This window comes from Clarias gariepinus, chromosome 1, assembly GCF_024256425.1.
Source record: "Clarias gariepinus isolate MV-2021 ecotype Netherlands chromosome 1, CGAR_prim_01v2, whole genome shotgun sequence".
Lineage (NCBI taxonomy): Eukaryota > Metazoa > Chordata > Actinopteri > Siluriformes > Clariidae > Clarias > Clarias gariepinus.
In genome coordinates this window covers 31,224,251-31,239,099 of record NC_071100.1, presented here as the reverse complement: position 1 = coordinate 31,239,099, position 14,849 = coordinate 31,224,251, and the positions used below count along the sequence as shown (strand labels likewise).

General features: G+C 38.5%; 2 protein-coding genes across 3 annotated transcripts in view; both read right to left on the bottom strand.

Moving 5' to 3' along the window:
* ppp2r5b (protein phosphatase 2, regulatory subunit B', beta) overlaps nucleotides 1-6,140 on the bottom strand; it is a 28,703-nt gene extending 22,563 nt beyond the window's left edge. The window contains exons 1-2 of one of the 2 annotated variants that reach the window (XM_053493782.1): nucleotides 4,258-6,140; nucleotides 3,908-4,124 (exon numbers count right to left, since the gene is read on the bottom strand). In XM_053493782.1, coding sequence (XP_053349757.1) covers nucleotides 3,908-4,103 — 196 coding nt within the window. In that variant the 5' untranslated portion in view covers nucleotides 4,104-4,124; nucleotides 4,258-6,140. Of the gene's footprint in view, nucleotides 1-3,907 lie in introns of both variants that reach the window. The other variant, XM_053493774.1, reaches the window with a different exon arrangement.
* Nucleotides 6,141-6,335: 195 nt separating this feature from the next.
* On the bottom strand, nucleotides 6,336-9,733 carry batf2 (basic leucine zipper ATF-like transcription factor 2). The gene is made up of 3 exons (XM_053493821.1): nucleotides 9,385-9,733; nucleotides 8,952-9,059; nucleotides 6,336-6,852 (listed from the first exon to the last, which is right to left on the bottom strand). Exons 1-3 carry the CDS (start codon nucleotides 9,463-9,465, stop codon nucleotides 6,532-6,534), a joined length of 510 nt encoding a protein of 169 aa, XP_053349796.1. The 5' UTR covers nucleotides 9,466-9,733; the 3' UTR covers nucleotides 6,336-6,531.
* Between the last annotated feature and the right edge of the window lie 5,116 nt (nucleotides 9,734-14,849).

The following is a 14,849-nucleotide window of genomic DNA, read 5'->3' as shown; positions in this document are numbered from 1 at the left end:
CACCATACAGAGGAAATGCGGTCTAAAGATGAAAGAAAGTGTCTGCTCAAGCATACTTGAACACAGGTTGAAGAGATTCTCTATTGTTATGTGTGCTATACCGTAGTTACTTCCTGAAAAAGACTAGTATCATAAGTGAATATTTGTCATACAATGGCATGAAGTTGACTAACATTACTAGATCTTACAGAATGAATTTCTCATTGTAGCCCATGTGCTATGCGATGAGTTGGAGTGATCCTCACCCTCTACAGAATACAGTATTAAGATTCTCATCCTTAGTAATGTACAATATCAGTACCTTGATGGGCGATTATAGTACCAGAATGTCCAGAAGAACAGCAAAGAGCAACAGCAGCAGCACTTAAGTGATTTTCATCCTCATTAGGATACCTCATTCTCAGTAAACTATAGGATCAGCAATATTTACCACTTATGCAGTGATGCATCATCAGTATGTGTTATGAAGCACTGCGATGCATTCATTTATGTACTTATCAGATGAAAACAGCCCTAGTGGTGAATAGGAAGAATGTAGAACATACGCTTATATAGCTGTTCTTCTACAACTAGAAGGAACAGCCTAAGTGTGAGCAGGGTCCTCTTATAGGCTAGTGCTATGGTGTCAAGATATGTGGAAAGTAGTGCTGAAAAAATATAATATGGGGCTGTGCAATTATTTAATTACAAAGGGCTGCAATTTATTATAGGTAATATACATATAGTCAGAATCGATGTAGATTTTGTGAATAATTCAAGTTTTTTGAGGGGATGATAAATAAATATTACCACACATCCTCTTAATGAGATCATTTGTACCATTATTTGGTTTTATCCCGGACAAATATGTGTGAATACAAAATGGTACATTTAAATGTTAAATATCCCAGTTAAAGTGCAATTGCAATATGTGGCAAAATAATCGCAATGTGATTTTTTTTTTATCAAATCGTGCAAGATAATGTCTAAAAATCATCCATAAATAACCTTTGATGAGACTTTATATGGGAAAGATAACAAAAAATGTTTGGTTATTCGAAAATTCATATTTTATCGTTTAGAACTTCTGGAAAAATTGGATAATTGGATCTTGAAAAGTTTTTAATGATTCACTCTTTTCTTGTCCAAACAAATGTTCTCTAGGATGAGTCCCCCGCCACACACACACAATATTATAGATTTAAAGCTGCAGCAAAATCAAACATGAGTCATTTGTGTAATTGTGCTTGTGCAACTTCCTGCATGTTATTTTCCTTCTAAACAACCCTGTGTGTAATGAAAAAAGGTTGGAGTTTCTGTGCATGTACCTCTAACTATGATGGACTGTGTGCTATGATTAGTTTAATATACAGCTAATGCACAATTAGACATGTATTCAAAATCTTAATTAATTTCAAAAGTTCTTTAAAAGCTTCTTTCCACAGTCTTTCCCCTGTGTGGGTAATGCGCTCATTGCCATGGAGAAAAGGTAGAAAAAACTGCCGTGGCTGGTACTAATCCAGAGCACATTGGCTGAAATTCTGTGCTCCAGGATACCATCTATTATCTATACCACTTATCCTGTGTAGGGTAATGGGGGGCCTGGAGCCTATCCCAGGGAACTTAGGGCACAAGCCGGGTTACATACTGAATGTGGTGCCAACTCATTTCATGGCAACAGCACATACACTCACACACTGCGGGTGAATTGGAAAGTGCCAGTCCATGGTGCATGTCTTTGGACTGCAGGAGAAAACTCACCAAGCACAGGGAGAACATGCAAACTGCACTCACACAGAGCAAAGGTGAGATTTAAACTTTCAACCATGGAGGTGCGAGGTGGCAGTGCTAGCCACTAAGCCTGCGTGCCACCTCTCTAAAAGAACAGACAAGTTAACCATGACAGTAAGTAAACTGGCATTCAGAAATCCTACTCAGTTAAATATAAGCTCTATTTAAAATTGTGACCTGTTGGCTAAGTCACTTTTAAGTATCTGAGGTTTTGGCGTATCTCAAACACTACTGGCTATTGAGAGAATATGTCAAGGATACACTGGCAGTGGCTGTAACATCATGGTTTAATCATAAAGCTGAAACAATATGAGGAGCATACCAATCAGGAGACATAGACTTGGATTGTCAATGAGACCTAAGCACACACTACCACACACATTGTTAATAAATAACCATAATCTTTTCAATATTTATCTCTAGATAGATTCTACACAGTGAGTCAAGTAAGAAATAAATTATAAAACCATAATGCTTTGTTGCGCTTAAGCTCTTCAGATAAAATGGTCACACCTGATTCATTTGAGCATTCAGTGTAAGTGTTTGCACAGATTAATGTTAATGTTAAAAGCACAAGTCATGGATTGCATTGAGAACAATATACTACAGACATACAATACCACAACTATTGTGCAATGGGAAGCATGAAGGTTAAATGTATTATTAGTCAGATATAATTAATGAAAGACTAGAAGTACAATAGAGTTCCTTCAGTACTTTTCTTGCTCAAAGTATTCTAGTGTGTGCTACTATAAATGCTGGATTAGGAAAAAACATGATGATGGATTGCTGTCTGGACCTTGATGGATACATATACTGGCAAGTACTTCACGTCTGCATTTTTACATGTGAACATGTCCTGCTAAATCCTGCTGAAGTGTAAGTAAAGAGAATCCTTGATGAGATCCTCATCATGATGATCCTCGGAGAGTCATACAAGGCTGAAATGTGAATCACGAATGTTTTGTGGGTGTCCAAATGAAGAGAACAAAATTTGAGTCATATTTGAGATTATTATAAAATTAGACATCTTTCTTACAACTGATGGTAAGAAATAAACTGATTTTTAAATACATCTGGCCATCGTTTGGTGAGTCATCAAGAAATATGTTCAATATCCTGTGGTGGAGGATGGTATCATCTGTTTCATAACGCTACCAGGGTCCTGAGCTATGTTGCTTTGCAGCTTGAGCTGTCAAGGTGATAAGGTGTTAAGATGACTTGATTTTGATGATTTGAACCCAGTGATTTCATGTGTTCCTGTCCCTGACCATTCTTCCTTAGCACCTCTTGAAATGAATCATTATAAATCATGCGTTATGCCAATCATTGGCATAATTACCATCCCTTATGGTGAACAGTTATAATGAGGAGAGCAAGAAAAAAAAATGATTAATGTTGTTTTATATGGCCTGGACATCAACAATAAGTCAATAGCTGGTGACTTCATATAAGAACAAAAGAAAATTTAGGACATTATGATTTAATGATATCTTTCTATATATTATCTAACCCTGCACCAATACATTGCCTTGAATGTCTGATTGAGGCATCTTCCCTCAATCAGCATTATAATCCTTATCTTAATCATTTTAACTTGTAAGCACATTTGAGCTCAGAAGTAATGGGTTACTCTTAGCCTAAATGTTTCGCAGCACCGGAAATCGAATGTGCATGAATGGATGTCTCAGAAACGTTAATGTGCTGAAAGAACTGTGAAATATGCTTCGATAGGGTCATCATATTTCAGTAATTATACTTGTCGTTCTTTAGAAGATTTGATCATGTATCGGGTCTTGAAGACAGTTTAGACCTGGTGTGTGTAATACTACTGCAATATAATTTGATCTTTTTATTAATTGTTTTTATTTTATACTGTGTCGTCTATTTAGCACAATATACATCTATTATATGATAGAATTTCCATATAAGACTATATCTATGTGTGATATGAATTATAGGTGTTTAAGCTTGGAAAATCCCAGACGGTGTCAGACCCTGCCTCCCTGCAGCGCTGCACTTAAGTCTTTTACCATCCTGATTTCTTAATGGACAGAGAAACTTAAAGATGTTTATGGAAGGAGCCTGCTAACAGACGGAACGCCTGGAGGCGTAGTCCCGGGAGTCTATGGCCTACCTTTGAGCAGAGGCAGGGCTGTGAGCTCCACCTGCGAGCTCTGATAACGAAACTGCGAAGAGCTGTGTGACCTTCTCTGGCGGGCCCGGCGCATGGAGCGGCGTGGAAAGCCATCCACCTTCTCAGCGCTGGGCACGGAGAAGGCCGCTGTGGGCGAGGACGGGCTTGACGGCGGCAGCTTCGTGGGTTGATCCATGGGTGCAAGGCTGATGGAAACCTGATGTCCGTAAGGCAATGGGATATAGCTGTTCCTCGGTATTAAGATGATGACAAAACAGCACTCACACACACAAACACACACACACAAAAAAAAGAATCTGAGCAAAAATTAGCTTGAGGTGAATACTGACCAGGATCAGGATGTGGATAGAATGATGAGTGCTGAATGGATTTCAGTGCGGATCCCTGTGTGTGTGTTTTTTTTTTTTAATAAGCCACCAAAATAATCCTTTAAAATAAGCACATCTCCAAGACAACGAGCGATGAGGAAATCTATAGCGGTCTACTTATAGAGATATGGGGGTGCACAGACACGTCCAGCGCTACTATAAAGGATGCGCTGCCGTATTGGCGTCATCGGTAAGTCATCAGCCTGGATTTAGTCTTTATTCAGTTCAAATATTTATAGGCTCAAGAGATCAGCCTCGAGATGAGAAATCGTCGCGGGATGAAAAATAAAATCAGGATGCGATCAACATGCCGGGTTGTTTATTATTATTATTATTATTATTATTATTATTCATTGATCTTCAATCAATGTCGTCCCATGTTGTTGGAAAAAAAAATAGGTGTGGAGGAATAAATTTCCTGTCAGATGCCTGGTCCATACAGAATAAACCGCATCGATCTGATGTCCTATCAGGCCAGGTGCGGGTCCTGTAGGCCTGTCGGTCCGTGTGATCCGGATCAGTGCTGGAGTCCGCACAGACACACGGAGAATCCGCGCTGCAGGGCGGAGAATGGCGACTTCACACCCGCGGACATGTGTGCATCAGCAACAGCAACCGCGCCGTTACAGCTCTCTCTCTCTCTCTCTCTGTCTCTCTCTCTGTCTCTGTCTCTCTCTATTACACGAAATAATGATCAGTACGGCAGAACACCGACCTCCTGATCCGCGCGAGCGATGCTCCTCGTGCTCGGGTTCCTCGCGCTCGCTCTCCTGATGCCTGAGCGCGCGCAGGTGCTGCTGCAAGGAGATGGAAGCTAACAGCTAAGCCACTGCGGATGACGCGCTCGCCTCCCGCTCCTACTTATTTATTTATTTATTTATTTACTCACACGCGCGTGCGCTATCGACCTCGAAACGTTTGTTGTTTGTTGTTTTTTTTTTTGTTTTTTTCTTCCTTCCCCCCTTCTAAATCCTTCCCACGCGCGTTCGCTCACCAACCCAACCAGCACCGGTACCGAGGGTTGTGTTAGCTCAGAGTGTCTTTAAAATATACATTTCATGATCACATCCCTGTCTGTCGGTCTGTCTGTCTGGCAGCTATAGCCTAGTCGTCGTCTCGGTCTCCTTCCTCCAAGCCTTCTCCTTCCACTCTCTCTCTCTCTTCCTCTCTCTCTCTCTCTCCCTCATTATATCCGCGGTATTTTGGGACTGACATTGCATGTGCACAGAGCCATTGTTCTTATTGCTCCATCACATATCCATCATGGCTTCACACACAATACATTAGCTCACTCTCGCTTTCTCTTCCTCCCCCAGTCGAAATTAACGATGAGATGGACTACAGATGAAGACGGCGTCGATCAGCCATGTCTCTGTAGCTTATTTTATGTCCTCCAACCCCTCAGTCATCACCAGTTTCGCATTTGGACATGGACACAAACCCGTGCAAGCAATGTTTAGACTGTATATATTTCAAATATATTATTTCAATATAAATACAGATGCCGCGTGTATTCAGTGATTCAACAACGAGCCAGTTTACATTCGGTTACACATATATACATTTTATATTATATTATGTTCTTTATCATACAGACGAGCAGCAAGTGGTTTGTGGACAACTGACAATCTTATTGGAGTACACATTTATCATTACACTTAATATGGAATAGTAGACTATTTTTAATAAAATAAAAAAATAAATTTTCATTTTCATTATAAAGCTTAGTAAAAAGTTAAATCTCACAGACTTCTAAACACCAGCACCTATTAAAACATGTTAAGACCAGATAGAGGTGGTACAGGAGGAAGTATAGCACAGCTATATATATATATATATATATATATATATATATATATATATATATATATACATCCATCCATCTAGGAACCTCTCTAGTCAAATGGTGAACACTTTACAACCTTGGTAGAACCTCTGGTCAACATTTGCACGCTACAGGCATTTTGGGAGCCTAACCTGCTTGTTTTTATCTGCACACACACACACACACACACATACATATATATATATATATATATATATATATATATATATATAGAGTCAGCCAAAAAAATTATACTCAATTTATTGCTATGTTATATATCGATATATATGATAATATTTTTAATATTATATTAATATACTATACATCACACTATACTTTTCTTTTCCTGAAGTGTATCATTTTTTTTTGACTGACTCTGTATATACAGCTTTATCATGCACCGTCTCTTTTCAAAATGCTGAAAAGTTAAAGTCTGAATCCCACGGCAACCAGTCCTGTCCAACAGTCCTGTCCAAGATGTCAATAAGGGAGACGTTCGGCTCCGCTGTTGAATCGTGTATTGGAAAAATGAGCTCCTCAACAGGGTTTGGGTTAAATGGTTGGGGAAAGTCTGAGGTAGATGTGTTTGGTATGGAAGGTCCAGACCAAGATGATAGTGTACAGTGAGGCTCATGTTCTTTTAAAGCTGTAGTGTAGTGCTGCATTTCTTTTTCCAGTTCAGAAATCTCTTTCACTAAGGCAGCATTGGACCGTTCCAGAGTTTGCAATTCCTGTAAAAAAAAAAAAAAAAAGCAAGACATGAGATCTGATGTCAGCTTACATATTACAAAACATGGATATACAGCGACCAGACACTTTAATAAGACCACTGTTGCCCATTCTTATTTGGGAAATGATCCAATCAACCAATCATGTGGTAGGAGAGTTCAATGCATTAAATGATAGAGATACAGGTCAAAAGATACAGGTCTTCAGGTAATGTTCACATCAAATATCAAAATTAGAAAAATTGTGATTTCAGTGACTTTAACTGTGGCATGGTTGCCTGTGCCTTAAAAATGCTGATCTTCTGAGATTTTCACACAGTAACAGTCTTTCAAGTTGACCCAGAATGGCGTGGGAAAAAAACTGTGGACAACCATGCCTTATTAGAATAAAGGACGTCAGAGGGGAACATCTGGTACAATCTGACAGAATGGTTATAGTAATACTCCAATGACCTCTTTTTACAACTCGTCTCAGAACTTACAATACACAGATCCTTTATGAGAAAACCACAGAGGCTTCCACTTCTTTCAACCAAGAACAAAAATTCATATTCTGAGGATACACTGACCACAAGCACACAGATTTGAAACAATTTGGAATGCTCCTGTTCACCTGTTTCCTAAATACTTAAACCAGCTTATCTGGTACCAACAGCTATATCACCATCAGTCACTGAGATTACATTCTTCCTCACGATGATTTTGATGCATTAAATGATTTAAATGATTTTATGCATTGCATCCATGCCACTTGACTTGCTTGAATAATTGCATGAATAAGCAAATATGTATAATTAGGTGTCCAAAACGTATGAGTCCTGTATGTCTTTATGCAGTATATTAGTCAAAAGAAACTATGATTATGATCTGCACACTGCACAACACGGCACAGGTTTTGTAGCTACTATATTTTTCGTATTTCAAAATACAGGTTATTATCTGCACAATGTCTTAAAAATAGTTTGACAAGAGTGATTGGTTAGGGTTTCTCCTTAAACAGGTCCTGCCTGGAACCCACTCAGACAATATGTGTCCCACTCTGTGGGAGGGCTGTACACTAAAATTTAAATGCTTTTCCCAGCAGGAAGGTCTATTTAATCCCTATGTCTGTTAATGTGAATGTTTGTGTCTACGGATTAGTGGTACCGTAACGACAATGAGACATATTGGCAGGGTCAAGTACAGGGGAAAGTCCAAGGTTTGTAACTTCAAAAAAGAAAGTGAAACTGAAACAAACTGTAGTGTTGAAATAAATTAAACCCTTTTACTAATATTGAACTAAGAACCATATTAAGCAGTGAAGCTAAGGTAAATGCACATTATGTTTCAGAAAAGAGTTTATGAGTAACCAGTGTAGTAATGCTATGCAACGAAAAAAAGTTATAAGTGACACTCAAATATAAGTAACATTCAGACTAAGGAATCTGTCCTCCAGTTACCATAACTTCTGTTAATAGACTGTGTTTCCAAGAAATGCCTGCCTGGGCAGGCTCAGTTAATCACACACACACACACACACACATACGCACACACACACATACATACACACACACTTATTATAAAGACACGTGCCATAAAGTGACAAATTATATTGAAAGTTTTCAAAGTCAACAGAAATGCAAGTTATATTGTAAGCAGTAATGTTACTCATACACTCATATACTACATATTATACCGTATAAAAACTTAAAAGTACTTTCTTTTCCATGGTCAAATAAATGTGCAGTACACGGCAAAAATGAACAGTGTTCATTTAACACTTCCGTATAAACACTCTACTCTGTTGATTCAACACTTAGGAGTTAATTAACATTAAGAATAACAGTAATCATTTGTTGTTTGTAATCTTTGGAAAAGAACCCTTTTCTTTTAAGATCTTTTAGTGGGATGTTTCCTGATTGAAAAGGGGTACAAAGGACCACTTAAAAGTTTAAGCTTAATTTCAAAAACCCATGAAGAACCATTTTAAAATGTGATCAGGACTTAAATGGCAGGCTTCAAGAAGACATGCATTAGTAGGATGGTGGAGTAGCATTAAATGATATATGAGAATAAAATAGCAGGATGAATGCAAATGTTCATCCATGAAAAAGCAGGCTGACCTCATGGAGCACATCTGCCCTCTCGGTCTGTTTTTTGCGACTCTTCCGAGCTGCATCCCTGTTCCTCTGTCGCCGCTGACAAACCCTCTGATTTGGATGATCTCCGTCCTGAACACAGAACCACCGCAAGCAAATTAACACATGATGGACCATGTGTGTCATAAGAAAATAAGAAGAAGAAGAAGAAGAAGAAGATGCAAAATTATGAATTTGCTATTATCAATATGCTATTATTATTATTAATATTATTATTATTATTATTATTATTATGGAATTCTACATTAATCCACATTAATGTTACATTATTAGTAGTAGTATTAGTGTAATCAGTATCCATACTATGATTAAAAATCTCTGTACAAGCAATAGCACAAATATGAAATATAATTAATAATGTCATGTATTAAGCTAATTGTTTAATAAAAGCATTTACCCAGTTCTGTGGACTCTGAGAGTCACTTCCAGAGAAGGAGCTTGTTTCTTCATCTGCCTTATCCATGAGCGCAAATGGCATCTCGAAAGATCAGATTCGTCTCTTCTTGGCTTTTAAAAAAAAAAAAAAAAAAAAAAAACTACGTCTCCATATTATTCAGGAGAGTGAGGATAGTGTGTGTGTTTGTGTGTGAGTGAGTGTGAGTGAAGCTCCAGTCTGGGTAGACGCTCTTTAAACACGAGGCATGTGCTTCTATTTCTAAGAGACTGGGCTGGAACGTGTATGTGTGTGGGCTTTACTCTGATGTAACCCGGCGGAATGCTATTGGTGTGACTGAGCTGAACTGATGCGATCTTTGTCCTGCTGTGCTTTATACAGAGGGGCTGAGTGCGGCTTCTTTCACTTTCAGATTATTTGAAACGGGCGCGTTCGCGGAGGTGGAGAGCGGAAGACAGGACTCATTGCGCCAGGACTCTCTTCCCGTACACTGCACTATTCCCGCTCTGATGTGCTCACTCACACACCCCCACAGCCCGCAGGCTTCACTCACCACCCACACACACACACACACACACAAACACAGACCCCTTTTCTCTTCAAAACGACAGGAAATCCACAGACAGAGTTCATGAAGCTTATTATACAGTCTCAGCAAAAAAAAACCAAAAAAAAAAAACAATGCTCTATATACAGGGTACTTTCTAACTCACTCACTCACTCATCTCTAGATCCTGGAACTGGAGCCTATCCCGGGAGACTTAGGGCATGAGGTGCGGAAGACCCTGGTGCCAGTCCATCGTAGGGAACACACATACTGTATACACACACAAGCTCATAAACTCATTCACACACTATGGGGCAACTTGGGAACACTGATTTGCCTAATGCATGTTTTGGACTATGGGAGGAAACCTCAGCACCCTGAGAAACCCCACCGAGCACAGAGAGTCACACATGCATACTTGTCACACATAGACCCCGAGGCAGAAATCGACACCTCTTTCAAAAAACTTTTTAATGGAAACTATACAGTATATATCTTTATTACAGCCAATAGTACATTATAGTTATGTACGCCATATATCAGCCTGTAAAATTTTCGCATATTCATTAAACAAGCCACAAATTATTTTAGGTTTTATGTAGTGTGAAATAAATCACTTACTTGCCTCATTCACACTAAACCCAAAGTATTGCAGAAAAATTTATTTATGTACACTTATGCAAAGTGTGTAAAATACGCAATCTTTCTTTTAAACTGCTGTCCTATGTGAAATCTTCTTTGCTTGATCTGTGTTTGGTATAACACTTTGAATTTTTTCCTTTCATCCATCTAGGAACCTCTGTAGTACTATTCAATTTAATTCAATTTAATTCAATTCATTTTTATTTGTATAGCGCTTTTAACAATGGACATTGTCGCAAAGCTTTACACAAGTTTGTATGAAATGTGAATGTGTATGAACCAAAATGACCCTGATGAGCCTAATTGTCCTTGATAAGCAAACCGAGGACGATGGCAACAGTGGCAAGGAAAAACTCCCTGAGATGGCAATAGGAAGAACCTTGAGAGGAACCAGACTCAACACGGAACCCATCCTCATTTGGGTGATAACGGATTACAGGGATTGATCTGCAGTCATACTGTGTGTTAGGAGGTTGGATGTTCAGTACTAAGGACCATGGAGGCCAATGGTAACCATTTTATTTATTCACATTTTTACGACCGTTGTAGGGCCTCCGGTCAACATTGACCCATGCATTCACACGCTATAGGCACTTTGGGAATGACAATTAGACTAACCTGCATGTCTTTGGAAAGTGGGAGAAAACCAGAGTACCTGGAGGAGACCCACCAAGCACAGGGAGAACAGGCAAACTCTAATAGAAGAAATCGAATCTGGACCCTTGAGGTGCGAGGCGACCATGCTAACCACTTCGCAGACTTTATTACTGTTTGCTTGCGTACCTTTCTTTTCAGCTTTGTGTCAGCCATGTTTGCTTTTCAAATATTAGAATAAGCCCTTGCCACATAATTACGTTTGCTAGGGAATGTTCAGTAAACATTCAGAGATGTTTGTGAAAAAATGAAAATAAAAGGAGCATATGGCAGCACAGTGACTTAATGGTTAGCCCGGTACCTCCAGAATTAAGGGGTTCGATTCCCGCCTTGGGTCTGGGTGTAGTTTGCCTGTGTTCCCCATGCTTGTTGGGTTTCCTCCGGGTACTCCGGTTTTCTCCCTGTAATCCGTTATTGAAATAGTCCAAAGACATGCATTAGAATAACTGGTGTTCCCAAATTGCCAGTAGTGGGTGAACAAGCATGTGTGTGTACAGTATGTGTGTGCACTGCAAATGACTGGCACCCCGTCCAGGCCCCCAGAACACTGTATAAAGGATAAGGCAGTATAAACAATCAGTGAGAGAGAGTAAAAGAATTTAAAAGAAATTTTACATTTATGATTTATTATGCTTGGCATTTATTTTGGTGGGATTTGTCATGTTATGCTAATTGTCATTCAAAAAAAATGTTTTAATTTTCGTTTAAACATTCATGCATTATATGCATCATGCATTATGCATGTTTTCATTTATTGTGATTATTTAAAAAAAAATGCAAGAGGTTATCTTTAAATCTCCAGATGAAAATATATATTAAACGCCATCTGCATCTTGCTCGTACAAATAAGCCTACACATCTGTCTTATATCATCATCTCTTTGGCTAATTATATCATTATAGACTGTCTTGAAAACCAAAACTGCAGTGTGAGCAAAGGCTACACAGAGCTTTACTGTAAACCCCAGACTCTTATAGGCAAGAGAGGGAGAGCTACATCTGTTTCAGTTCAACTACAAACTAAACTTTCAACTGTACTTTTAGCAAGAATGCCTTAATCGAGACAGTGTTTTTAGTCTCATTAGCTGTCAGGGGATGTTGCCTGTATTGACCCCACTACACTGATATTGCTACATTTCTAACATTGAACAGTGTAAAAATATCTGGAGTTCTCCAATCATTCAGCAGTGACATTGGAAGGACTGACTCATTCCTTTTTGCATCATTATAACATCTGTATTCATTCTAGTTCCTGACCAGGAAATTCCCAACTTAATCTCAACACTTGTTATGCTTAATTTAGGAAAAAAAGTTGGCAGCAAATCCTGTTTTACTAAACGTGACTCATGGTCTGTCCTCCGAGGGCATGACGGGACTTTTCACTTGAAATTCATTATGTGGGTGATGATGATGAAATGATGACGGAAATCTCTTGGTGTAGGTCCAAAACAGGAGGGCTTCTGAAAATTCCAAAGCCACATTGTTCAGAAGAGCTCCTGCTCTAGTGCTTATATAACACTTACGAATTTGACTTTATTCAAAAGCTGACTCTTGGTACAGCTTCGAGACTCCACCTTTTGCCAAAAACTTGAAAACATAGGATAGCGCATTTCCTGGGAAAAAGGCTGAGTCATCAATTCTAGCGTCAACATTCCTAATCTTAACAAGGAACACCCTAACACCACAATCCACTGACCCTTTTCGACTAGCCTTATCACCAAACACTCATGCTGATCTGGGCAGTTTGCCTGGTCAGTAATGTCAAGGACTGCCAGCGGCTTTCAAGCGAACTAAAAAGTTAACATTTCAAAGAATTCAAAAGGAGGCACCGTTTCAACTGGAGAATGTCCTGAATGCTTGCCCATAGTGTGCGTGTGTGTGTGTGTGTGTGTGTGTGTATATGCCCATGCGATGGATTGGATAAGATACACATTGAATACTCAATACTATATGGCACAGATTACCAGCTCTTGCCCTAAAGTACCCCCTGTTCCTTACATTTACTGTTTCTCAAGGGGTATTCCAGGACCTGTCCTGTACAGAGAAAGGCCTTTTTCTTACATGGTCACAATAATAAAGTCCTACAGGTGTGATATTTAGTGTGTTCAAATTCATCTGGTCAGGTTACTGTACTTCTAGAGCACACTTCTGTAATACAAGAGTCAAAAAAGATATTTAAAAAAGACAATCACATACTTAAAAGTGCAGTAAATGTAGAATACTTATGCACTTACTTATCGTCTATACCACTTTAGTTTGTATACAGGGTCGTGGGGGGTCTACTATGGGCAATTTAGGAATGACATTTACCCTAATCTGCATGCCTTTGGACTGTAGGAGGAAACTGGGGTACCCTTAGAAAATGCACCAAGCCAGGGGAGAACATGCAAACTTTATGCACTACAGTGTGTCTATATTATTAGATTTATATGCTTTAAGTCTCAATAACACAGAGCAACTTTTCACTTTGAGTCTTTATTTGACATGAGATATAATATATGCTTATGTTTACTCTAAAAGTAATTGTAGCCTACTGTAATGTCATATACCATTATTGCCTCACAGACTATTACATACAGTAGGACATACAACCTGCTGCCATTGGTTAGAGATAACTAAAGGTTTTGTATCATAGACAATATGTCTTTCGGTACAGAATATAATAACAGAAAAGGATGAGTAAAATTGGTACATTAGACATTGGTATACATGTGCTGGGAATCAATATAGGGATTTATTTTGAAATAAAGTTTCTGCATTCACAAATATACATAACGCTCAGTTAAAATAACTTCTAAACTTTTTATTATAGGGTCCTGCTTTACTATTTATGTCAACAGTTTTGAAAGTTTTGCTTGCATGTTTCTGGATTATTTAACTGGTCCTAGTTCTCTTAATCTTCTTCTTTTTTTTTTTTACTTTTTGTTTCTTTATGCTAATCTTCAGGAGTTTTTCTCAGTTATCTCTGCCTACTTCTTGTGTCTGCATCTGTTTACCATTCACAGATTCTCAACTCTTTTGCTGGAGAAATCACAATCCTGAATAGTGTATTGTTTTTCCCTGCTCTTTTCCTGTTCCCTCTCACTCACTCCAACTCAGAACACTGTTATGCAGATGTGTTGGAAAAATCCCCTAAAATGAACTTCAGGACCATGACTGAGAGGCTGTGTTTAAACTAATCTAGTAAGTAAGCGACAAAATAACATCTTGTAGACAGTCAGATTCTTGTTACCGGTTGTATTTTTAGCTATTTCCTAGAAGCCGATTCACCCCACATGCTCTTATTATACATGTAGATCATTCATTACTGGTTTCATGACTAGGCTTAAGAGTTTAACCTGCTGAAGGCAAGTGTGTGTGTGTGTGTCTATCTGTCTGTCTTTCTCTCTTTACATACACAGAGTCAGGAAAAGCAAAATAGTAAGATGTATATTATATTAACATAATGTTAACAACATCATATTATTATAATATAAATAAATTTAGTATTCAAATATTTATACAAGTTTTTCGTTTCCTGATGTGTGTATGCATTACTTTATACAGTCCTCAAAATTATTCAACCCCCATTGAAAGTTGGGTTTTTTGACCAAAATTACTACCTTGCAGCTATTTGTAATACATTT